At 39.0% G+C, this 26,198-nt stretch overlaps 1 protein-coding gene across 5 annotated transcripts in view; it reads right to left on the minus strand.

Annotated features, from left to right (window-relative positions):
- Positions 1-26,198, minus strand: part of LRP2 (LDL receptor related protein 2) — a 232,678-nt gene that overhangs the window by 129,180 nt on the left and 77,300 nt on the right. For 4 of the 5 annotated variants that reach the window (XM_054679929.2, XM_515882.7, XM_054679930.2 and 1 more), the window contains 6 exons: positions 24,008-24,177; positions 23,030-23,253; positions 21,396-21,602; positions 18,698-18,900; positions 16,590-16,730; positions 14,580-14,783 (listed from right to left, as the gene is read on the minus strand). In XM_054679929.2, the coding sequence (XP_054535904.1) occupies positions 14,580-14,783; positions 16,590-16,730; positions 18,698-18,900; positions 21,396-21,602; positions 23,030-23,253; positions 24,008-24,177 (1,149 nt within the window). Of the gene's footprint in view, positions 1-5,761; positions 5,932-14,579; positions 14,784-16,589; positions 16,731-18,697; positions 18,901-21,395; positions 21,603-23,029; positions 23,254-24,007; positions 24,178-26,198 lie in introns of those variants that run through there. The other variant, XM_054679933.2, reaches the window with a different exon arrangement.

Consider the following 26,198-nt stretch of genomic DNA (forward strand, 5'->3'; position numbering starts at 1 on the left):
TCTCCTTAAGCTGATAAGCAACTTCAGCAAAGTCTCAGGATACAAAATCAATGTACAAAAATCACAAGCATTCTTATACACCAATAACAGACAAACAGAGAGCCAAATCATGAGTGAACTCCCATTCACAATTGCTTCAAAGAGAATAAAATACCTAGGAATCCAACTTACAAGGGATGTGAAGGACCTCTTCAAGGAGAACTACAAACCACTGCTCAATGAAATAAAAGAGGATACAAACAAATGGAAGAACATTCCATGCTCATGGGTAGGAAGAATCAATATCGTGAAAATGGCCATACTGCCCAAGGTAATTTATAGATTCAATGCCACCCCCATCAAGCTACCAATGACTTTCTTCACAGAATTGGAAAAAACTACTTTAAAGTTCATATGAAACCAAAAAAGAGCCCGCATCGCCAAGGCAATCCTAAGCCAAAAGAACAAAGCTGGAGGCATCACACTACCTGACTTCAAACTATCCTACAAGGCTACAGTAAGCAAAACAACATGGTAGTGGTACCAAAACAGAGATATAGATCAATGGAACAGAACAGAGCCCTCAGAAATAATGCCGTATATCTACAACTATCTGATCTTTGACAAACCTGAGAAAAACAAGCAATGGGGAAAGGATTCCCTATTTAATAAATGGTGCTGGGAAAACTGGCTAGCCATATGTAGAAAGCTGAAACTGGATCCCTTCCTTACACCTTATACAAAAATTAATTCAAGATGGATTGATGACTTAAATGTTAGATCTAAAACCATAAAAACCCTAGAAGAAAACCTAGGCAATACCATTCAGGACATAGGCATGGGCAAGGACTTCATGTCTAAAACACCAAAAGCAATGGCAACAAAAGCCAAAATTGACAAATGGGATCTAATTAAACTAAAGAGCTTCTGCACAGCAAAAGAAACTACCATCAGAGTGAACAGGCAACCCACAAAATGGGAGAAAATATTCGCAACCTACTCATCTGACAAAGGGCTAATATCCAGAATCTACAATGAACTCAAACAAATTTACAAGAAAAAAACAAACAACCCCATCAAAAAGTGGGTGAAGGATATGAACAGACACTTCTCAAAAGAAGACATTTATGCAGCCAAAAAGCACATGAAAAAATGCTCACCATCACTGACCATCAGAGAAATGCAAATCAAAACCACAGTGAGATACCATCTCACACCAGTTAGAATGGCAATCATTAAAAAGTCAGGAAACAATAGGTGCTGGAGAGAATGCGGAGAAATAGGAACACTTTTACACTGTTGGTGGGACTGTAAACTAGTTCAACCATTGTAGAAGTCAGTGTGGCGATTCCTCAGGGATCTAGAACTAGACATACCATTTGACCCAGCCATCCCATTACTGGGTATATACCCAAAGGACTATAAATCATGCTGCTATAAAGACACATGCACACGTATGTTTATTGCGGCACTATTCACAATAGCAAAGACTTGGAACCAACCCAAATGTCCAACAATGATAGACTGGATTAAGAAAATGTGGCACATATACACCATGGAATACTATGCAGCCATAAAAAATGATGAGTTCATGTCCTTTGTAGGGACATGGATGAAATTGGAAATCATCATTCTCAGTAAACTATCACAAGAACAAAAAACCAAACACCGCATATTCTCACTCATAGGTGGGAATTGAACAATGAGAACACATGGACACAGGAAGGGGAATATCACACTCTGGGGACTGTTGTGGGGTGGCAGGGGAGGAGGGATAGCATTGGGAGATATACCTAATGCTAGATGACGAGTTAGTGGGTGCAGCGCACCAGCATGGCACATGTATACATATGTAACTAACCTGCACATTGTGCACGTGTACCCTAAAACTTAAAGTGTAATAATAAATAAATAAATAAAAATAAAAAATAGAAAAAAGGTAGGTTGCTTAGCATACGAACTTGAAGTTTACCAAAAATACTATGAGAATTCCAGATCAACAAAACAGAAGGAAGCTGATCTGTGGAGGTGCCTGTGGGAGACTTGGCCTGCATGCAGCTAGAAACCCAATACTACCTTTTGCCGAGAACTAAGCTCGACTGCAGTTCTCCAAGCTCAGTGGGCCTGATTCTAAGTCCTCAAAAAAGATAATTTCTCATTCAAAATAGCAGATTGACAAACCAAACATGTTTATCTCCTCTTCCTCCCAAATTCTACTTAAAAGACAGTAAAATAACAGCAGATGAGTAATTCCAACAAATGTTTGAAAAGTAAGCTATTGGAGGAGTGATAACTCAGTCAAGAAGGGGAAAATGCTACAAACTAAGTGTCAACAGAAGAGAGACACACCCACATATGCAGAAGCCTCAGTGCACTCACACTCAGAGGCACCAGGTCCTAACAAAGGCAGGGGCGAGGAACTAAGGGGCTCAGATAAAGCAAGATAAGGAACAATCCAATGCCTAGGTCCCTCCCAGATCCTGAGTGTCACGCCACTCCTCTATCTCCTCTAAGGGACCAAGATTTTCTCTGGAGGAGCTGAAGCAGAATGGCTATGGGTTCAAGGCACAGTCCTCAACAGAGAACTGAGATGGATGTGGAACTGAGTACAGGAGGATTATAGGAATACTGAAAGGGCGCTCTCAGCTCCCTTTCCTCTGCCCACTCCCAGAACAGACCACCATCTCCCCACATCTTCCCCTTACCCCAAGAAGGAGAATGAAGGCATCTATGGAGGAGAAATTAATCACCCCCAGAACAGACCACCATCTCCCCACATCTTCCCCTTACTCCAAGAAGGAGAATGAAGGCATCTATGGAGGAGAAATTAATCACCCCCAGAACAGACCACCATCTCCCCACATCTTCCCCTTACCTCACGAAGGAAAATGGAGGCATCTATGAAGGAGAAATTGATCATCTCCAGAAAAGACTCACTAATGTTGCCTTGGGGAGCAATCTGGCAACCAAGCCACCTTCCTGCCTGAAGCTCACCAGCTGACAAGGCCTATCCACATGTACAGACTTTTGGGTCAGGTTTTATAACCTCACCCTTAATACCAAACTAGCAACTCAGACACTTGGAAAAAGCTTCCATCAAAAAGAAGAAAGTTGAAAAGAAATCAAAAGGAAAAGGAATCCCGAGAAAATGGAAACAGAGGAAGATTAATTTTTAATGTCATATCCATATCCATATCAAGGTCATATCCATAGAAATGGTACTCAGAATGGCACTGGACTCAACACTAGATATTAGACGTCACTAGAGCAATGTCTTCAAATTCCAGGTTTAAATTAACTTGCAACCTGTACCCAGCCAAACAGTCAAGATGGAGAGCAAAATAAAACACTCACAGACATTCAAAGACTCAAAATATATGCCACCTACTTATGTTTCTCAGGAAGCTATCATGTAACGTGTTTCAGCAAAATGAGGAAATAAATCTAGAAAAAGAAATAAATGTCCTGCCACAAACAGAAGTTCCAGCACAGGGGAGTGGCAAAGAGAAGTCTGTGCACCAGGCCAGAGAAAAACAAGTCCCAACTGGAACACAGGATAGGGGTCTCCAGAAAGAAAAAAAAAATTATAGATTGTTTTCTGTCTTTGTACAGGCATTTGATAGAGCTATTAGAGCATTTGGGGAAAATACATGATTGTTATATTAAAAAACTAAGCAAATGAAAATGAGGCAATTGTCAAAAATTGTCAAGAAATGTCATCCTAGAATACTAATTGGCTGAGCAGTGAACAATATTTATATTTATATTATGTTAATAATATAAACACATATGATTAATTTAACCAAAAATTATAATCTAGCTTTTTAAGGAGAATAGGGGGAGGGAAGTCAGAAGCTGGGAGAGAAGAATGATGTAAGAAAGCAAAACGCTCACCTAGAACAAGGAAGTAAATATCAAAAATGATAAATCAAGAAATAGAAGTATAAACAAAGCATTTAGAAACATGGAGACAAACAAAAGAAGAAACAGTCAAAAGAGCTGTTCCCTCCCCAGAGCAGGTCTGGATTAGGGGCAGGGGAGGGTGGGCAATATGGTTTTATATTGATAACAGATATAATGATATCCAACATTTACTGAATATTTACTATTTTCTAGCCATTACTCGAGGTGTTTACATGCATTAGCCAAAAATTCTCTCAACAACCTTATGAGCAATATATGAACTGCATATTTTTCAGACTAGAAAATTGAGGCAAAAGGAAATTGAGTAACTTCCCCAAAGTTACAAAGCTAGGAAATGTGGGAAGCTGGAATTCGGAACCAGGCAGTGTAGCTCCTAAGCTGGCTCTCTTAGTTGGTATGTTATATTGCTTACAAATTTTATTACTATTACAAACCAAACCCTTGGCATTTACATAGTCCAGCATCCCTGAAGAGATGTCTTCCCCTTTAATCAATCTGGCTGCTTGAGTATGAAAAACAGCGTCTAGTCAATTAATCTGTTAATGGCTCTCATACACGTGACATTTCTTTTATGTTAACATTGGTCATTGTTAAAATACACACACGTTTGTAACCTTCTTTTTTTTTTTTTTTTTCCGAGATAGGGTTGCACTCTGTTGCCCAAGCTGGAGTGCAGTGGTATGGTCATAGCTCACTGCAACCTGGATCTCCTGGGCTCAAACAATCCTTCCATTGCAGCCTCCCAAGTAGTGGGGACTACAGGTACATGCCACCACATCTGGCTAATTTTTTTCTTTTTTTGGTACAAGTGGAATCTCACTATGTTGCTCAGGCTGGTCTCAAACTCCCGGCCTCAAGCAATCCTCCCATCTCGGTTCCCAAAAATAACTTGTTTCTAAAATAAAGGAAAGGTGTTTGTTTTACCTGAATCCATAAAAAAGCAATAAATTTATTTTCTCAATCTAAAACTATTTAGGAAGCTTAGTAAAATCTCTGCTTACATAACTCTCCACCCCAAATCAACAGAATATACATTCCTCTCAGCACCACATCGCACTTATTCCAAAATTGACCACATAGTTGGAAGTAAAGCACTCCTCAGCAAATGTAAAAGAACAGAAATTATAACAAACTGTCTCTCAGACCACAAGGCAATCAAACTAGAACTCAGGATCCAGAAACTCACTCAAAACCACTCAACTACACGGAAACTGAACAACCTGCTCCTGAATGACTACTGGGTAAACAACGAAATGAAGGCAGAAATAAAGACGTTCTGTGAAACCAATGAGAGCAAAGACACAACACACCAGAATCTCTGGGACACATTTGAAGTAGTGTGTAGAAGGAAATTTATAGCACTAAATGCCCACAAGAGAAAGCAGGAGAGATCTAAAATTGACACCCTAACATCACAATTAAAAGAACTAGAGAAGCCAGAGCAAACACATTCAAAAGCTAATGGAAGGCAAGAAATAACTAAGATCATAGCAGAACTGAAGGAGATAGAGACACAAAAAACCCTTCAAAAAATCAATGAATCCAGGAGCTGGTTTTTTGAAAAAATCAACAAAATTGATAGACCGCTAGCAAGACTAATAAAGAAGAAAAGAGAGAAGAATCAAATAGACACAATAAAAAATGATAAAGGGGATATCACCACCCATCCCACAGAAATACAAACTACCATCAGAGAATACTGTAAATACCTCTATGCAAATAAACTAGAAAATCTAGAAGAAATAGATAAATTCCTGGACACATACACCCTCCCAAGACTAAACCAGGAAGAAGCTGAATCCCTGAATAGTCCAATAACAGGTTCTGAAATTGAGGCAATAATTAATAGCCTACCAACCCAAAAAACGTCCAGGACCAGACGGATTCACAGCCGAATTCTACCAGAGGTACAAAGAGGAGCTGGTTCCATTCCTTCTGAAACTATTCCAATCAAAGCAAAAAGAGGGAATCATCCCTAATTCATTTTATGAGGCCAACATCATTCTGACACCAAAGCCTGGCAGAGACACAACAAAAAAAGAGAATTTTAGACCAATATCCCTGATGAACATTGATGCAAAAATCCTCAATAAAATACTGGCAAACCGAATCCAGGATCACATCAAAAAGCTTATCCACCATGATCAAGTGGGCTTCATCCCTGTGATGCAAGGCTGGTTCAGCATACACAAATCAATAAGCGTAATCCAGCATATAAACAGAACCAAAGACAAAAACCACATGATTATCTCAATAGATGCAGAAAAGGCCTTTGACAAAATTCAACAGCCCTTCATGCTAAATCAATAAACTAGGTATTGATGGGATGTATCTCAAAATAATAACAGCTATTTATGACAAACCCACAGCCAATATCATACTGAATGGGCAAAAACTGGAAGCATTCCCTTTGAAAACTGGCACAAGACAGGAATGCCCTCTCTCACCACTCCTACTCAGCATAGTGTTGGAAGTTCTGGCCAGGGCAATCAGGCAAGAGAAAGAAATAAAGGGTATTTAATTAGGAAAAGAGGAAGTCAAATTGTCCCTGTTTGCAGATGACATGACTGTATATTTAGAAAACCCCATCGTCTCAGCCCAATATCTCCTTAAGCTGATAAGCAACTTCAGCAAAGTCTCAGGATACAAAATCAATGTGCAAAAATCACAAGCATTCCTATACACCAATAACAGACAAACAGAGAGCCAAATCATGAGTGAACTCCCATTCACAATTGCTTCAAAGAGAATAAAATATCTAGGAATCCAACTTACAAAGGATGTGAAGAACCTCTTCAAGGAGAACTACAAACCACTGCTCAGCAAAATAAAAGAGGACACAAACAAATGGAAGAACAATCCATGCTCATGGATAGGAAGAATCAATATTGTGAAAATGGCCATACTGTCCAAGGTGATTTATAGATTCAATGCCATCCCCATCAAGCTACCAATGACTTTCTTCACAGAATTGGAAAAAACTACTTTAAAGTTCATATGGAACCAAAAAAGAGCCCACATTGCCAAGACAATCCTAAGCAAAAAGAACAAAGCTGGAGGCATCATGCTACCTGATTTCAAGCTATACTACAAGGCTACAGTAACCAAAACAGCATGGTACTGGTACCAAAACAGAGATGTAGATCAATGGAACAGAATAGAGTCCTCAGAAATGTTATCACACATCTACAACCATCTGATCTTTGACAAACCTGACAAAAACAAGAAATGGGGAAAGGATTCCCTATTTAATAAATGGTGCTGGGAAAACTGGCTAGCCATATGTAGAAAGCTGAAACTGGATCCCTTCCTTACACCTTATACAAAAATCAATTCAAGATGGATTAAAGATTTAAATGTTAGACCTAAAGCCATAAGAACCCTAGAAGAAAACCTAGACAATACCACTCAGGCCATAGGTGTGGGCAAGGACTTCATGACTACAACACCAAAAGCAATGGCAACAAAAGCCAAAATTGACAAACGGGATCTAATTAGACTAAAGAGCTTCTGCACAGCAAAACAAACTACCATCAGAGTGAACAGGCAACCTACAGAATGGGAGAAAATTTTTACAATCTACCCATCTTACAAAGGGCTAATATCCAGAATCTACAAAGAACTTAAACAAATTTACAAGAAAAAAATCGCTGGACTGGAGCCAAGATGGCTGAATAGGAACAGCTCCAGTCTACAGCTCCCAGCGTGAGCGACGCAGAAGACGGGTGATTTCTGCATTTCCATCTGAGGTACCGGGTTCATCTCACTAGGGAGTGCCAGACAGTGGGCGCAGGCCAGTGGGTGCGCACACCGTGCATGAGCCGAAGCAGGCCGAGGCATTGCCTCACCTGGGAAGCGCAAGGGGTCAGGGAGTTCCCTTTCCGAGTCAAAGAAAGGGGTGACGGACGCACCTGGAAAATCGGGTCACTCCCATCCGAATATTGCGCTTTTCAGACCGGCTTAAAAAACGGCGCACCACGAGACTATATCCCACACCTGGCTCGGAGGGTCCTACGCCCACGGAATCTCGCTGATTGCTAGCACAGCAGTCTGAGATCAAACTGCAAGGCGGCAGCGAGGCTGGGGGAGGGGCGCCCGCCATTGCCCAGGCTTGATTAGGTAAACAAAGCAGCCGAGAAGCTCGAACTGGGTGGAGCCCACCACAGCTCAAGGAGGCCTGCCTGCCTCTGTATGCTCCACCTCTGGGGGCAGGGCACAGACAAACAAAAAGACAGCAGTAACCTCTGCAGACTTAAATGTCCCTGTCTGACAGCTTTGAAGAGAGCAGTGGTTCTCCCAGCACGCAGCTGGAGATCTGAGAACGGGCAGACTGCCTCCTCAAGTGGGTCCCTGACCCCCGAGCAGCCTAACTGGGAGCCACCCCCCAGCAGGGGGCACACTGACACCTCACACTGCAGGGTATTCCAACAGACCTGCAGCTGAGGGTCCTGTCTGTTAGAAGGAAAACTAACAAACAGAAAGGACATCCACACCGAAAACCCATCTGTACATCACCATCATCAAAGACCAAAAGCAGATAAAACCACAAAGATGGGGAAAAAACAGAACAGAAAAACTGGAAACTCTAAAACGCAGAGCGCCTCTCCTCCTCCAAAGGAACGCAGTTCCTCACCAGCAACGGAACAAAGCTGGATGGAGAATGATTTTGACGAACTGAGAGAGGAAGGCTTCAGACGATCAAATTACTCTGAGCTACGGGAGGACATTCAAACCAAAGGCAAAGAAGTTGAAAACTTTGAAAAAAATTTAGAAGAATGTATAACTAGAATAACCAATACAGAGAAGTGCTTAAAGGAGCTGATGGAACTGAAAACCAAGGCTCGAGAACTACGTGAAGAATGCAGAAGCCTCAGGAGCCGATGCAATCAACTGGAAGAAAGGGTATCAGCGATGGAAGATGAAACGAATGAAATGAAGTGAGAAGGGAAGTTTAGAGAAAAAAGAATAAAAAGAAATGAGCAAAGCCTCCAAGAAATACGGGACTATGTGAAAAGACCAAATCTACGTCTGATTGGTGTACCTGAAAGTGATGCGGAGAATGGAACCAAGTTGGAAAACACTCTGCAGGATATTATCCAGGAGAACTTCCCCAATCTAGCAAGGCAGGCCAACGTTCAGATTCAGGAAATACAGAGAACGCCACAAAGATACTCCTCGAGAAGAGCAACTCCAAGACACATAATTGTCAGATTCACCAAAGTTGAAATGAAGGAAAAAATGTTAAGGGCAGCCAGAGAGAAAGGTCGGGTTACCCTCAAAGGGAAGCCCATCAGACTAACAGCGGATCTCTCGGCAGAAACCCTACAAGCCAGAAGAGAGTGGGGGCCAATATTCAACATTCTTAAAGAAAAGAATTTTCAACCCAGAATTTCATATCCAGCCAAACTAAGCTTCATAAGTGAAGGACAAATAAAATACTTTACAGACAAGCAAATGCTGAGAGATTTTGTCACCACCAGGCCTGCCCTAAAAGAGATCCTGAAGGAAGCGCTAAACATGGAAAGGAACAACCGGTACCAGCCGCTGCAAAATCATGCGAAAATGTAAAGACCATCGAGACTAGGAAGAAACTGCATCAACTAACGAGCAAAATCACCAGCTAACATCATAATCACAGGATCAAATTCACACATAACAATATTAACTTTAAATGTAAATGGACTAAATTCTCCAATTAAAAGACACAGACTGGCAAGTTGGATAAAGAGTCAAGACCCATCAGTGTGCTGTATTCAGGAAACCCATCTCACGTGCAGAGACACACATAGGCTCAAAATAAAAGGATGGAGGAAGATCTACCAAGCAAATGGAAAACAAAAAAAGGCAGGGGTTGCAATCCTACTCTCTGATAAAACAGACTTTAAACCAACAAAGATCAAAAGAGACAAAGAAGGCCATTACATAATGGTAAAGGGATCAATTCAACAAGAGGAGCTAACTATCCTAAATATATATGCACCCAATACAGGAGCTCCCAGATGCATAAAGCAAGTCCTGAGTGACCTACAAAGAGACTTAGACTCCCACACATTAATAATGGGAGACTTTAACGCCCCACTGTCAACATTAGACAGATCAACGAGACAGAAAGTCAACAAGGATACCCAGGAATTGAACTCAGCTCTGCGCCAAGCGGACCTAATAGACATCTACAGAACTCTCCACCCCAAATCAACAGAATATACATTTTTTTCAGCACCACACCACACCTATTCCAAAATTGACCACATAGTTGGAAGTAAAGCTCTCCTCAGCAAATGTAAAAGAACAGAAATTATAACAAACTATCTCTCAGACCACAGTGCAATCAAACTAGAACTCAGGATTAAGAATCTCACTCAAAGCCGCTCAACTACATGGAAACTGAACAACCTGCTCCTGAATGACTACTGGGTACATAACGAAATGAAGGCAGAAATAAAGATGTTCTTTGAAACCAACGAGAACAAAGACACAACATACCAGAATCTCTGGGACGCATTCAAAGCAGTGTGTAGAGGGAAATTTATAGCACTAAATGCCCACAAGAGAAAGCAGGAAAGATCCAAAATTGACACCCTAACATCACAATTAAAAGAACTAGAAAAGCAAGAGCAAACACATTCAAAAGCTAGCAGAAGGCAAGAAATAACTAAAATCAGAGCAGAACTGAAGGAAATAAAGACACAAAAAACCCTTCAAAAAATCAATGAATCCAGGAGCTGGTTTTTTGAAAGGATCAACAAAATTGATAGACCGCTAGCAAGACTAATAAAGAAAAAAAGAGAGAAGAATCAAATAGACACAATAAAAAATGATAAAGGGGATATCACCACCAATCCCACAGAAATACAAACTACCATCAGAGAATACTACAAACACCTCTACGCAAATAAACTAGAAAATCTAGAAGAAATGGATACATTCCTCGACACATACACTCTCCCAAGACTAAACCAGGAAGAAGTTGAATCTCTGAATAGACCAATAACAGGAGCTGAAATTGTGGCAATAATCAATAGTTTACCAACCAAAAAGAGTCCAGGACCAGATGGATTCACAGCCGAATTCTACCAGAGGTACAAGGAGGAACTGGTACCATTCCTTCTGAAACTATTCCAATCAAGAGAAAAAGAGGGAATCCTCCCTAACTCATTTTATGAGGTCAGCATCATCTTGATACCAAAGCCGGGCAGAGACACAACCAAAAAAGAGAATTTTAGACCAATATCCTTGATGAACATTGATGCAAAAATCCTCAATAAAATACTGGCAAACCGAATCCAGGATCACATCAAAAAGCTTATCCACCATGATCAAGTGGGCTTCATCCCTTGGATGCAAGGCTGGTTCAATATACGCAAATCAATAAATGTAATCCAGCATATAAACAGAGCCAAAGACAAAAACCACATGATTATCTCAATAGATGCAGAAAAAGCCTTTGAGAAAATTCAACAACCCTTCATGCTAAAAACTCTCAATCAATTAGGTATTGATGGGACGTATTTCAAAATAATAAGAGCTATCTATGACAAACCCACAGCCAATACCATACTGAATGGGCAAAAACTGGAAGCATTCCCTTTGAAAACTGGCACAAGACAGGGATGCCCTCTCTCACCGCTCCTATTCAACATAGTGTTGGAAGTTCTGGCCAGGGCAATCAGGCAGGAGAAGGAAATAAAGGGTATTCAATTTGGAAAAGAGGAAGTCAAATTGTCCCTGTTTGCAGACGACATGATTGTTTATCTAGAAAACCCCATCGTCTCAGCCCAAAATCTCCTTAAGCTGATAAGCAACTTCAGCAAAGTCTCAGGATACAAAATCAATGTACAAAAATCACAAGCATTCCTATACACCAACAACAGACAAACAGAGAGCCAAATCATGAGTGAACTCCCATTCACAATTGCTTCAAAGAGAATAAAATACCTAGGAATCCAACTTACAAGGGATGTGAAGGACCTCTTCAAGGAGAACTACAAACCACTGCTCAAGGAAATAAAAGAGGATACAAACAAATGGAAGAACATTCCATGCTCATGGGTAGGAAGAATCAATATCGTGAAAATGGCCATACTGCCCAAGGTAATTTATAGATTCAATGCCATCCCCATCAAGCTACCAATGACTTTCTTCACAGAATTGGAAAAAACTACTTTAAAGTTCACATGGAACCAAAAAAGAGCCCACATCGCCAAGTCAATCCTAAGCCAAAAGAACAAAGCTGGAGGCATCACACTACCTGACTTCAAACTATACTACAAGGCTACAGTAACCAAAACAGCATGGTACTGGTACCAAAACAGAGATATAGATCAATGGAACAGAACAGAGCCCTCAGAAATAACGCCGCATACCTACAACTATCTGATCTTTGACAAACCTGAGAAAAACAAGCAATGGGGAAAGGATTCCCTATTTAATAAATGGTGCTGGGAAAACTGGCTAGCCATATGTAGAAAGCTGAAACTGGATCCCTTCCTTACACCTTATACAAAAATCAATTCAAGATGGATTAAAGATTTAAACGTTAGACCTAAAACCATAAAAACCCTAGAAGAAAACCTAGGCATTACCATTCAGGACATAGGTGTGGGCAAGGACTTCATGTCCAAAACACCAAAAGCAATGGCAACCAAAGCCAAAATTGACAAATGGGATCTCATTAAACTAAAGAGCTTCTGCACAGCAAAAGAAACTACCATCAGAGTGGACAGGCAACCTACAACATGGGAGAAAATTTTCGCAACCTACTCATCTGACAAAGGGCTAATATCCAGAATCTACAATGAACTCAAACAAATTTACAAGAAAAAAACAAACAACCCCATCAAAAAGTGGGCGAGGGAGTTGAACAGACACTTATCAAAAGAAGACATTTATGCAGCCAAAAAACACATGAAAAAATGCTCATCATCACTGGCCATCAGAGAAATGCAAATCAAAACCACTATGAGATATCATCTCACACCAGTTAGAATGGCAATCATTCAAAAGTCAGGAAACAACAGGTGCTGGAGAGGATGTGGAGAAATAGGAACACTTTTACACTGTTGGTGGGACTGTAAACTAGTTCAACCATTGTGGAAGTCAGTGTGGCGATTCCTCAGGGATCTAGAACTAGAAATACCATTTGACCCAGCCATCCCATTACTGGGTATATACCCAAATGACTATAAATCATGCTGCTATAAAGACACATGCACACGTATGTTTATTGCGGCATTATTCACAATAGCAAAGACTTGGAACCAACCCAAATGTCCAACAATGATAGACTGGATTAAGAAAATGTGGCACATATACACCATGGAATACTATGCAGCCATAAAAAATGATGAGTTCATGTCCTTTGTAGGGACATGGATGAAATTGGAAACCATCATTCTCAGTAAACTATCGCAAGAACAAAAAACCAAACACCGCATATTCTCACTCATAGGTGGGAATTGAACAATGAGATCACATGGACACAGGAAGGGGAATATCACACTATGGGGACTGTGGTGGGGAGGGGGGAGTGGGGAGGGATAGCATTGGGAGATATACCTAATGCTAGATGACGAGTTAGTGGGTGCAGCGCACCAGCATGGCACATGTATACATATGTAACTAACCTGCACAATGTGCACATGTACCCTAAAACTTAAAGTATAATAAAAAAATAAAATAAAATAAAATAAAAAGAAAAAATCAAACAACCCCATCAAAAAGTGGGTAAAGGATATGAACAGACACTTCTCAAAAGAAGACATTTATGGAGGCAACAGACACAAGAAAAAATGCTCATCATCACTAGCCATCAGAGAAATGCAAATCAAAATCACAATGAGATACCAACTCATACCAGTTAGAATGGCAATCATTAAAAAGTCAGGAAACAACAGGTGCTGGAGAGGATGTGGAGAAATAGGAACACTTTTACACTGTTGGTGGGACTGTAAACTAGTTCAACCATTGTGGAAGACAGTGTGGAGATTCCTCAGGGATCTAGAACTAGAAATAACATTTGACCAAGCCATCCCATTACTGGGCATATACCCAAAGGATTATAAATCATGCTGCTATAAAGACACATGCTCACGTATGTTTATTGCGGCACTATTCACAATAGCAAAAACTTGGAACCAACCCAAATGTTCATCAATGATAGACTGGATTAAGAAAATGTGTTATATATGCACGATGGAATACTATCAGCCATAAAAAAGGATGAGTTCATGTTCTTTACAGGGACATGGATGAAGCTGTAAACCAACATTCTCAGCAAACTATTGCAAGGACAGAAAACCAAACACCACATGTTCTCACTCACAGGTGGGAATTGAACAATGAGCACACATGGACACAGGATGGGGAACATCACACACCAGGGCCTGTCGTGGGGTGGGGGGAGAGGGGGAGGGATAGCATTAGGAGATATACCTAACATAAATGACGAGTTAACGGGTGCAGCACACCAACATGGCACATGTATACATATGTAACAAACCTGCACGTTGTGCACATGTACCCTAGAACTTAAAGTAAAATAGTATAAATAAATAAATAAATAAATAAGACTGCTTAAAAATTAGATACTGAGTTTTAATTATCAAGTTATAAGTATCATTACAATAAACAGGCAAAACATGCATACACACACACACACACACACAAACCTTTCTCACCTGTGCCATCAATCTTTTGCTTAAAAATCATGTGTTTTGACATATCTGAAAAAAAGATAGTGCTGTCCTGGGCGTCAAAATCAATCCCGACAAAGAAAGAAGGATTCCCCGAAACTGGAACCATGACATCTTCCTGGGTAGACAAGGTGAACGGGATCCCACGAATAGCAACTTGGGATGAAAAAATGAGGAAATTCTGAACAGCTGTAGGAAGAAGAACACAGCACAGTCAGTCACAGCATGGTTCCTTTCTCTCCTCCCAAATTCTAGATAAATGCATCCACAGAGCAAACTTTAAATTATAAAATATAATTCTGAAATAAATGTAAAAATAAATTTTTGGAAAGCATAGTTAGAAATAATGCAGGGAAGAAAAAAAGATAAGCAACTATGAGGGAGATACAAGTATTAGAATCTTCCTTCTTCCTAAGAAATGTATCCTTAAAATGTATTTATATGAAAAATGATATCCATATGCTTAATTTATAAAATAGGAGATATACCTAATGTAATGACGAGTTAACGGGTGCAGCACACCAACATGGCACATGTATACATATGTAACAAACCTGCACATTGTGCACATGTACCCTAGAACTTAAAGTAAAATAGTATAAATAAATAAAATAAAAAGGACTGCTTAAAAATTAGATACTGAGTTTTAATTATCAAGTTATAAGTATCATTACAATAAACAGGCAAAACATGCACACACACCACACACACACACACACACACAGAAACCTTTCTCACCTGTGCCATCAATCTTTTGTTTAAAAATCATACAGAGCTGAACTCTATAGCAATTCCGTAACAATCCTCAAGTTGGTTTAACTTCTGCATAGAGATCTACACCAAGAACCTTACAGTAGATACCAAGATAATTAACAGCAATCAGAAATATAAAGATATAAAGGAGTGAAAGCAGGGAAGGAAGGGGAGGGATAAAGGAAATAGGTAAGAAGAAGTGATGTTTAAAAGCAAAGAGGAGATTGTGACAGGATGCCAGGGAATCAAGAAGATGAAGGAGGTATGCCCAAGACAAAGATAAAAATCGCAGTAACGGAATTTAAAAGCAAAATTATTAGACAACGCACTATTGATATAATAGTTAGAAATACATGTTGTTTTTAATGAGGGTGATTTTTCTGAATCTAAAACTACCTAAGAAGTTAACAAATTTGTGTGGGTTAGAATAAGATAATTTATATACTACGCTAGAAACCGCAACATCTGGAGAGCAAGAATTTGTCACAGGCACAGAAAGGAGAATTGTAGAAGTGAAAATAAGAAAAACAAATATTGTAGGAGTGCATTTCATCATTAGCTGGGGCCCAGGCAATGGCTTAAGTGTGAATAGATGTGTAGGAAACCAAAGAGGAAGAAAGGAAACCTTCAAGGTAAGAATGAAATCAGGAATATGGAGGCAGATACAAGAAAGTTTGAACTGAAAGGTGAAAAACTGTGTGAGTAACTGAGCCACCCAATGCTCAGGAGTTTACTTTGGAATACAGAGAGAAAAAAAAAAGCCAGATAAGATTCAGATGTGATTACCTGGTTGAAAGGGGCATACGTGGTGGTCTAGGAGAAGTCAAAGTGGGGAGAAGTAGAGTACTTCCCATCAAAGTTAAGGCTAACATCTAAAGTGGAAAAGGTATACATAGCATAGAGAAGAGCTCAAAGTTCAACCATATGGAATTTCAAGATCATAGTTAATAGGAGAAAAAGGTTTCAGGAAACAAAGGGGGAAGGGAACCCAAGAAAACCTTAGATGTGGGATTAAAGCAAAATCCCAAAAGACAGAAATTTACATTTTCAAACATAGTTCTGTGTATAGTAGAAGTGGTGCCTACCAAGGAAGATGCCCTGTGGGCTACAGAAAGCTTATTTGCAGTCAAGAAGTTAGACAGGGAGCTGGTCCAGTTCAAGAGTAGCAGTTAGTCTAGTTAGAGGTTTGGACACACATACACCTGTGTCACCTGCCAACAACGTCCAAAACAGACTTCTTACCAATGCAGTGGCGCTCATCCGTATCCAGTTGGAAGCCGAATGTGCACTTGCAACGGAAACCCAAACCATCATTATCTGTTCTGTGGCTGAGGACACAGACCTGCTCACAGCCCCCATTGTTATCTTTACACGGATTGGTAGCTGGAAGGAAAAATGCACAGGGTTAAATTGCAATTAGAAATGTGTAATTATCCAAGACACGAAGCCACTTCTAGCCCTTTTCACCTATAGGTGAAACAGAGTAATGGATTAGCAACGTGTTGAAAACATTACTACTGGTTACTACTGGATACATCCACATCTGGCTACACTAACCCTCCCAATTTCACTGCTGCTCTCCCATCCACTCTCCAACAGACGGTGGCAAAAAAAAGAAAGAACTCCTACAACTTTCTCCCCAATAATTATGTCAGAGTATGTCTGCTATCCTCCATGATTAGAAATAATTGTCAAAAGAAAACCCACACTTCACTGCTTTTTTGCCATTTGTAGGATATAATAAATATTACTCACTGGATGCTTACTTTGTAAGTAAACCAACTTAACCAATAGCTCTAAGAGGTAAGTATTAGTCCTCCAATTTTACAGAGGAGAAACCAAGAATCTAAACAGTTAAATAACTTGCCCAACATTATTCAGCAGCTAAACAGCTTGACTAGGATTCAAAGCCAGATCTGATTCCAAAACCTTAAATGTCTGCAACACAAACCAGTTTATACTTCCAAAAGCCACTCTCAAAGTAGTGACCTTAGGAAGAGCACTGCCACAGCTAGAAATTTTATATCTGCTTTTAAAATTGTCTTCTTAGCCTTTGACTTATTCTTTAAAATATTCTCTTTATCTTCTCAGGTGGATTGATTTGGGGAAACAATAGGCAGATGTCATTCTGAACCAAATAATGAAAATAGTAATTTGAGTGATCACATTGATCATTGATCTAATGGATCTAATGTGAGGGCAGGTGTGAGTTTAGTTCTGAATTGAGTGTAAAAACTATTCAAAATAGATATTTCCAAAAATGTTTTCAGATAAAATATCTATTTTTAGACAAGTTTATACTTTCCCAGGATGATGACATTGAAGGAGATTCATCTGAATGTATCAGTTCTAGTGGTTGGGCTTTTGTTAAGTTAACCACATTACTTTGCAGTCTTTCTTCATCCTAAATAGATCCATCACTTAACATGAGTTTTAGAGCAAATCTGTTTTCCTCTAAATTATTGCTCACCAATATTAAGCTTTCTACCAACGTAGTGTAGTTTATGTTTCTTTTTCTTTGATCTACAAGCAAATACAGAAAAGAGCTATATACAGTCCTGATAGACGTATCAAAGCTCAAGCTATAACCTGGAAACATAAACAAAGCTTATGATAGGCCAGGTGCAGTGGCTTACACCTGTAATCCCAACACTTTGGGAAGCCAAGGCAGGAGGATCGCTTGAAGCCCGGAGTTCCAGAAAAGTCTGGCCAACATAGTAGAAATCCCATCTCAGAAAAAATAAAAAGAAAAAGTCACATGGTAAAATAACAGGAGAAGACTAAGCAGTGTCTGAATCAAAATATTTCTTTTTTTAAAATATGTGACCAGCCAGAGAGACACCAAACCCAGTTGGCCTATGACAGATTAATCAGAACCAAAGAACAGGTGCCATACATATGCAACAGAGAAGAAGAAAAAAATGGCTCTGACGCTACCGAAAATGGACACTTAGACATGTCATTTTCTCCTATGGGACCTGTTTCCTTAACTGTAATATTAGAAGTTTGAAATAGATGTCTTTCCCAGTAGAATGAGGATAGGTATTTTGGTTTGGTTTGTGAGCTGCTATACCCCCAAGCATCTTTGCAGGTGCTAATAAACATCTGTTAAATAAATCTCTAAATTCCCTCTAGATTTGGCATTTAACTGTGAAATACATCAGTTTCTTCAGAATGCTCCTAACCTGCAGAACCAGTTTCAGAGAGTTTAACACTCTGGGTAACCCTTCATATACTTGAGAATGCCACCCAAATCACATAAGACCCCTCATTATTAACTTTCAAAGCTTTGAGAAAACCTTTCCACCAAGTCCGGTACCAAGCATGGTTACCACTGTTCTGAGGCTTACCATAGGGCTGTCTGAGGGAATGGTAAACAGTCACTCCATAGGGCCTCAGGGAAGCCTGGTAGTACACTTGTGGGTTGGTCTCTGTGAACTTGTTTGCCTTCAGCACGGCCATCTTTGTCCAATCAGTAAAGAACACCTGACCTTCAAATAAGCTTATTCCAAAGGGATGAGGAATGAGGGAGCCTCCATGAACTACAGTCTTCCTGTTATAAAAGACACATATGTATCATACAATGTGTTAGTTTTGCTTTATTATAATTAAAGCTGTAGTTAGTTCAATTAAATGCCTGAAAAGCTAAATAATGTCTTGTCACAAATACGGAATAGATAGAAAAGATACATTTTAGATGTATACATATTTCCATCTATATATGATAGAAGGATTTTCATGTTGTCTCTTGGAAAAGACCCTTGAGACTTACATTCCAGTCCCAGTCAATCCTTTAGCTTGTCCTAGACTTTCTTGGAATTTACTGTTTTCCCTTTTGTTCTTCATTCCTTTTAGGTTGCCCCACATCTAAAAGGCTAAGATGTGAAATAGCATTTTGAATACCATAAGTGAAAGAGTATACCAAGACTTTGGAAGTCTGGGAAAAGATGCCTTTGCCAACTATTTTCCACTGCACCATTGACCATTTCCTAGCAATTAGGGAGCAGGACAGCGAGTGGTAGGGTTCACGCCCCAGCAAACGCCCACATCTGTTCCTGATGTCACTGTAAGGAAAGCAAGAAGCAATGCCACTACCACTCTTATGCATCTGCTTGATGGAACTATCAACTGATCATACTTTTAATGGAGGCCCAAAGCCACTTAACTGGGAAGAAAACAGAAGTAAAATTAGGCACTAAGCAAAGAGAGGAAATCAACAACGCCCCCCATGACTATGTCTCCATAAACAATGATTCAGTTAGACTCATGAACAGAGTGAGGCAGAGGACGGTTGATACGGGAAAACTCTTATTTTCTTTATTTTGGCGTAATACAAAGACCTCAAAGAAAAATCTTAGCATCCCCTGAAAACTAAAAAGGACAATAGAGCTCTAAGAAAAGACTTGAAGATATTAAAGCTGGGAAACACACTAAAGGGGAGTAAACAAAGAAACCTAAGGTGGCAGGTTAGTGCACACTTTGAAACATTCTATAATGACATGGTACATTAAGATTAGAGAATAGTTTCTTTCTCAGTTAGCAAATTCCAAAACCCTGAATGCCACCTGCTGGCAAAGCGAGAGGCAATGACTTTATGATTACAGCTGTACTTGTGAGCTTTAATATTTCTTTGATGTTTCTTCACAGCCAGCAAACCACTCAAATCTTTTTGAAATTCCATTGATTTTTATCTTTTATGCTTTACTTTTTTTTACTTCAGCAAAAGTTAGACTATATAATATAATGCTAAAACATCCCAAAGAGAAAAAATTTAAGCAATTTCACAATTATTTTATGTGACTTATTGGGTTAGTTAATTTTTTCATAAAATTTATTCATATTCTCCTTATGGAAGCCAGTTTCAGTGATAGGAAGTCACCATATTAATACCCAATACTTCATTTAACCAAGCAGAGATTGTCCCAAGGATATATAATCCAATGGCAAACTGTGATATTATCCTTACAAAATGGAAATACAAGAGGAAACAAAACTATAATATTGCTTTCATTGAGAAAACAATAAAATCAAGTCATTGGGAAAAATTAAGTTAACCAGCCTATTTGCTGAATCCACAAAGAATAATATTTTGGGTCAAAATTTGAAGAACATGTTTTACCCAATTTTTGAAAATACCGAAAGGAGAGGATCTAAAATAATTTTTTTTACATTAAGTTATAGTTATCTCTAATCAGAGTAAAAAGATGAAAAAAAAAAATGTGCCATATTCGGCCAGGTGTAGTGGCTCACATCTGTAATCCCAATACTTTGGGAGGCCGAGGCAGACGAATCACTTGAAGTTAGGAGTTTGGGACCAGCCTGGGAAACATGGTGAAATTTTATCTCTACTAAAAATACAAAAATTGCCAGGCATGGTGGTATATGCTTGTAATCCTAGCTACTGGGGAGGCTGAAGCAGGAGAATCACTTGAACTTGGGAGGTGGAGGTTGCAGTGAACTGAGATCGCATCACTGCACTTCAGCCTGGGTGACAGAGTGAGACTCCAGCTCAAAAAAAAAAAAAGCCATATTCTACATTCAAATATTGCCGTTTAAGTATCTTTGTATACCAGGTAAAAATACAATACAAAGAATTTCTCCTTGAAATTTGAAATATATAAGAGCAGAGTAAAATCCAATTAATTCCCAGCAGGCAACATCAAATACCTAATAAAACATGTATTTATTGGGGGAAGGTTAGAAAATTAAAAGGGAAAGTGATCTTGAGAAACAAAGCACAAATGAACTCAGGAGTGAATGAAAATAATGTGCATCATGTGGGACTAGGGGAGGAGTTGGAGAGGAGAAATCAAAGAACAAATGATGGAGGTTATATTTAACGAGCGTTTACCTCTTGTGTTATGGGACATAAGAAAAGTTAACAAAACAGAGCAGGTCACTTCATGCAAATGTCAGTACAAAGGTCATTAAAGCTATCATGTCCACCAACAAAGCAATATTTTAATTCTGGTCCTTTGAGATTTCTCTCCAGCCATTTTATGCACTTTCCCTGCAATAAAGCCATAAGCCATAAAAAATACTTCTTACCTTTGAATTCCATCATAAGTTACAGTTTCAATGTAATCAAACCGAGAGTCAACCCAGTAAACACGCTTCGATATCATATCCAGAGTTACCCCAGCAGGCCATCCCAGCTTTGTTTTCACCAAGTCTTTACGGTTGCTGCCATCCATGAATGCCCTTTCCAGCTTAGGTTCCCCAGAAAGGCTCTCCCAATCTGAGAAAAATAAATAACTACAAAAGAAAAACAGAAGATGAAAGAATCTGGTATTTTACAAGTTAACCTGGGAATTTTTTTTAATAGTGTGTTTGGATCAATGGAAATTTTATCCAGCTGATTAGAGAACCACAGTATAAAACAACAGGGAAATTAAGTTTTTTTTTTTTTTTAAAGAGACTGTGGGGGTCAATCAGGAGTGTCAACAGTTCCAAATAGCAACTATTATGATGCACTAATATGGCAGTCTAAAAGTTCATATTCAGCCAGCCAGGCACAGTGGTTCATGCCTGTGGTCCTAGCACTTTGGGAGGCCAACACAGAAGGATTGCTTGAGGCCCATGTTTCAAGACCAGCCTGGGCAACATGGCAAGACCCCATCTCTACAAAAATTAAAAGATTAGCTGGGCATGATGGCACTTGCCCGTAGTCTCAGCTACTCAGGAAGCTGAGGTGGGAGGATTGCTTGAGCCCAGAAGTTCAAGTCTGCAGCATGCCGTGATTGTGCAGCTGCACTCCAGCCTGGGCAACAGAGCAAGAACCTGTCTCAAAAAAAAAAAAAAAAAAATTCATATTCACCTTCTGAACTTTCTCCTCTCTTTCCTTTATTTGTCCTTTGCTTCTCTTTTTTATACCCAGGAAAACTTACAAATACCTTTTAAAAGAAGCTATCAAGCCATTTTGCTCCTCAGTTTTCCATTCTGAGGCACAGAGAACATTTCCATCATTTTCAAGGAAGGATAGCTGATATAATGAAGTAGAACTGAATAATCATCATTCACAAAGACTAAAATAGCCTAAAGCTTATCCAAGGGTCCTAAGACCCAATTGTGAAATTCTAGGAGAAAGCTAAGTCTCCTATAACACTTCTCAAATGTGAAGATTGGGAAATTTAAATTTAAACCTGAGGAAAAGCATTATCGGTGTTGTTGGATTGATTCAGACTGAACAACTTGTAATGAGATATTAGCATTGATATCTCAATCCCAGCCTGTATCAAGAAAGTTCTGAAAGGAATAGTTCCAACCTCCATCTTTAAAAATCTTTACAGCTAATTCATGTTAGAGTAATCATCTTAATAATAATGAAGCATAAGTAATGTTTAGTTGTAATAATATTATTAGATTGAGTTAGAACACAGAATCCAATCTCTTAGCTAGGAAAACGTGGCAAACACTAAGAATAAAATTCATAGCCCCAAAACAACAAATATTTTTAGTACACCACTAGGTGTGTTTGGGTGACATGTCCTCAAATAGGATTATATTTAATAAACTCTCTTAAAGCTTCTATAAATAAGGGCACAAAATAGACATGGGTTCTAGAGTATACAGTCTAAAAGAAATCAGAATGAGCCTTTGATTAATCCAGTGGATGTTCAGTGTATAGAGGGAGAGAGAAAATTCTAAAAATACAGGAATCAATATGTTTTCACATCACTTACCCAACAGTTGGGTCCACGGCAATTCCTCTAGGATGCCCCAAGTTTTCAGTTATAAGGGTAACCCGGTAGCTTCCATCCAAATTTACCATATCTATGCGGTTGACCTTGGTTTCCACCAGATAGATTTTATTATTAACCCAGTCCACAGCCAGGTTCTCTGGGGTTTCAACAGAAACATTGAGAACCTCTTGGATATTTAAACCATTAATGTCAACTGAAAAAACCTGAAAGAAAAACCAAAGTTATTATATTTCTTCAGCATCACTAACTACGTGGTTTGTTTTGATTTTTTTTAGCTATAATCAAATCAGAAGTGCTAAAAATCTAAATTCTCAATTTTCAGAAATGTCATGCAAGTTATCATTTAAATAAATGAGAATTGTATTAATGGTATAATAAAATGTAAGAAGAAATAAATAAAATTCCATAACTCTTTAAGAGTTTCTGAAATTTATGTTTCAAAAATCTCCATTGCATTACTCCAAGATGAAATTAAACCTATCACACTTTCCAAATAAGACAGTGGAAAAAAATTTTGGCCATTAAACAAAATACCGTCAATATTTGTTACTCGATCCCGAATTACAGTTCCATTTAGAAGATGCAGGTAAAAATCTGATTTTTATCATCCAGAAAAGCAGTGTGCTTTTTACATTTTAAATGATCAAATTTCAAAAATTACTACCAAATATCTATCCAGTTTTGAAAGAATGTCTACTATTTCTTTTAATTAGGCTCCTGGACTCCACTTCGAATAAAATTAAAAGTTGCTCAAGGCTAATCCATATAATAGACTGCTTTGTTTAATAGGTCACATGTAATAGTATAGCATGGAAAAGGTGCTGATTAACATAAAATATCTCAAGGGCCTTTTTTGTTAGAAAACAAAGGAACTTTCCCCTCTACTCCCTCTAAAAGTGAAAAGCTATCAACACTTTGTGCTCAGGGTTCCATTCAGCTACTGAAAATTCTATTTACCTTATTTTGCACGGTATCTGTCCAAAAAACTCTTTGCAGGTGATAGTGGAAAGCCACACCCACGGCCACTCCACGATTCTGAGACTCCACTAGGATCCGGAAGCTCCTTCCATGAATATCACCAATTAACAAATCCCGACCATTGGAGAAGATAATGGAGGCCTCGCCAACTAAATGCGAAGAAGGAAGGCATCACCACTCCTTCAGATGAGCAAGGATGGTGAAGTAGCTTACAAATGATATGCTTTCTGCTTTTTCAAATGCTATCTTCTAGGTTGTCTTACCTGATTTTAACATAAACCTCTGAGGCAGACAGATAGCTATCATTCTATCCATTTTACAGAAGGGCAAATTGAGGCACAAAAAGGCTTAATGAAGCGTCCAAAATCTCAGTAAGTTAGGAAGAATTTGGTAAGAATTCAAGCATTCTGGATGCTAGTCCAATGCACTTTCAATGACACTGAGGAGAGTATTTCTCAGATATTTTCGAGACTCCTTGATGATATGGGCACCTTAGCCCCATGTGCAACTTTAGATTTTGTTAAACACAGAAGACATTTTAAGGATTACCAGGGAATCACTCTGAAAAAGATGGTAATGGTGGTTCCAAATCTGTTCTGTCTGTTTACTCACAGGTATGCAAAATGATATATGAACAAGGTATTAATTGCAGTCTTATTGGCAATAGCAAAAGATAAGGAATGATATAAAAATTGATCAGTAGAGGACTAGTTAAACAAATTATGAACATAAAAAAAGGAATATTATGCCATTATAAAAAAAATAATTAAGGCCGGGCGCAGTGGCTCACACCTGTAATCCCAGCACTTTGAGGGACTGAGGTAGGCGGATCACCTGAAGTCAGGAGTTCGAGATCAGCCTGGCCAACATGGGGAAACCCCGTTTCTACCAAAAATACAAAAATTAGCTGGGCATGGTGGCGGGGGCCTGTAATCTCAGCTACTCAGGAGGCTGAGGCAGGAGAATCGCTTGAACCCGAGAGGCGGAGATTGCAGTGAGGCAAGATCTTGCCATTGCACTCCAGCCTGGGCAACAAGAGCAAGACTCCATCTCAAAAATAAATAAATAAGGACGGATGCGGTGGTTCATGCCTGTAATCCCAGCACTTTGGGAGGCCAAGGCGGGTAAATTATGAGGTCAGGAGATCAAGACCATCCTGGCTAACATGATGAAACCCCGTCTCTACTAAAAATACAAAAATTAGCTAGGTGTGGTGGCAGAAGCCTGTAGTCCCAGCTACTCGGGAGGCTGAGGCAGAGAATTGTCTGAACCCGGGAGGCGGAGGTTGCAGTGAGCCAAGATGGCGCCACTGCACTCCAGCCTGGGCAACAGAGCGAGACTCATTCTCAAAAATAAATAAATAAAAATAAATAAATAAAATAATTAAGAAATAACTTCATGTGCTGATATGGAAAGCTCTGGAAAATATCTTCAGTACATTCACAAGATGCAGAACTGTGCATATAGTTTACTACCATATATAGATATGTAAATACAGTTAAATATCTATATTTGTATGTTCTTGTTTATTCATTAAAAAATCTCTAGAACTAAAATAAAGAAATGGCAATTACTCATAGGAAAGAGGAGGTGAAAACCATGCAGAGGGGAATAGTTATGGAGGAAGGCATTTCACTACATATCTTCTTATAATTTAAAATTTGTGAACATATAAATATGTTACCTATGCAAAAATAAACACATTGAATTGTTAAAAATCCGCTGAACCTAAAAGTTACTACACAGCAAATCAGGTATTTCTACACAAAAACAAGTAGAAAATGGGCCATTCTTCAGTCATGGGAGCAGTTAAGTTTCAGAAGACACCAAAGACACTTCAAAATCAAGTGTGAAATAACTATTGGAAAATAGGAGTTTATATTGAGACCTTCGTCCGGAGAAATCAACAGCGACAAAATGCTTTGGAGCCCTCATCTATTTTTTGCAGATTTTCTCCATGACTTTTCTCTACTACTCTGTACTACTCTCTACTTTTCATACTCTTACATTGATTCCAACAAACTACCCAGAGTTAGGGCATTCAAAAAATTTTTAATCCAAATTTAGCATGTCCATTTGGAAATGCCCCTAAATTTTGCAAGAACACTGTGAAAATTATTTCTGTAGATAGTTATCACCTACTTTTGTGGTAGGTAATTAATTAAAAGTT

Source organism: Pan troglodytes, chromosome 13 (assembly GCF_028858775.2).
Source record: "Pan troglodytes isolate AG18354 chromosome 13, NHGRI_mPanTro3-v2.0_pri, whole genome shotgun sequence".
Taxonomy (NCBI): domain Eukaryota; kingdom Metazoa; phylum Chordata; class Mammalia; order Primates; family Hominidae; genus Pan; species Pan troglodytes.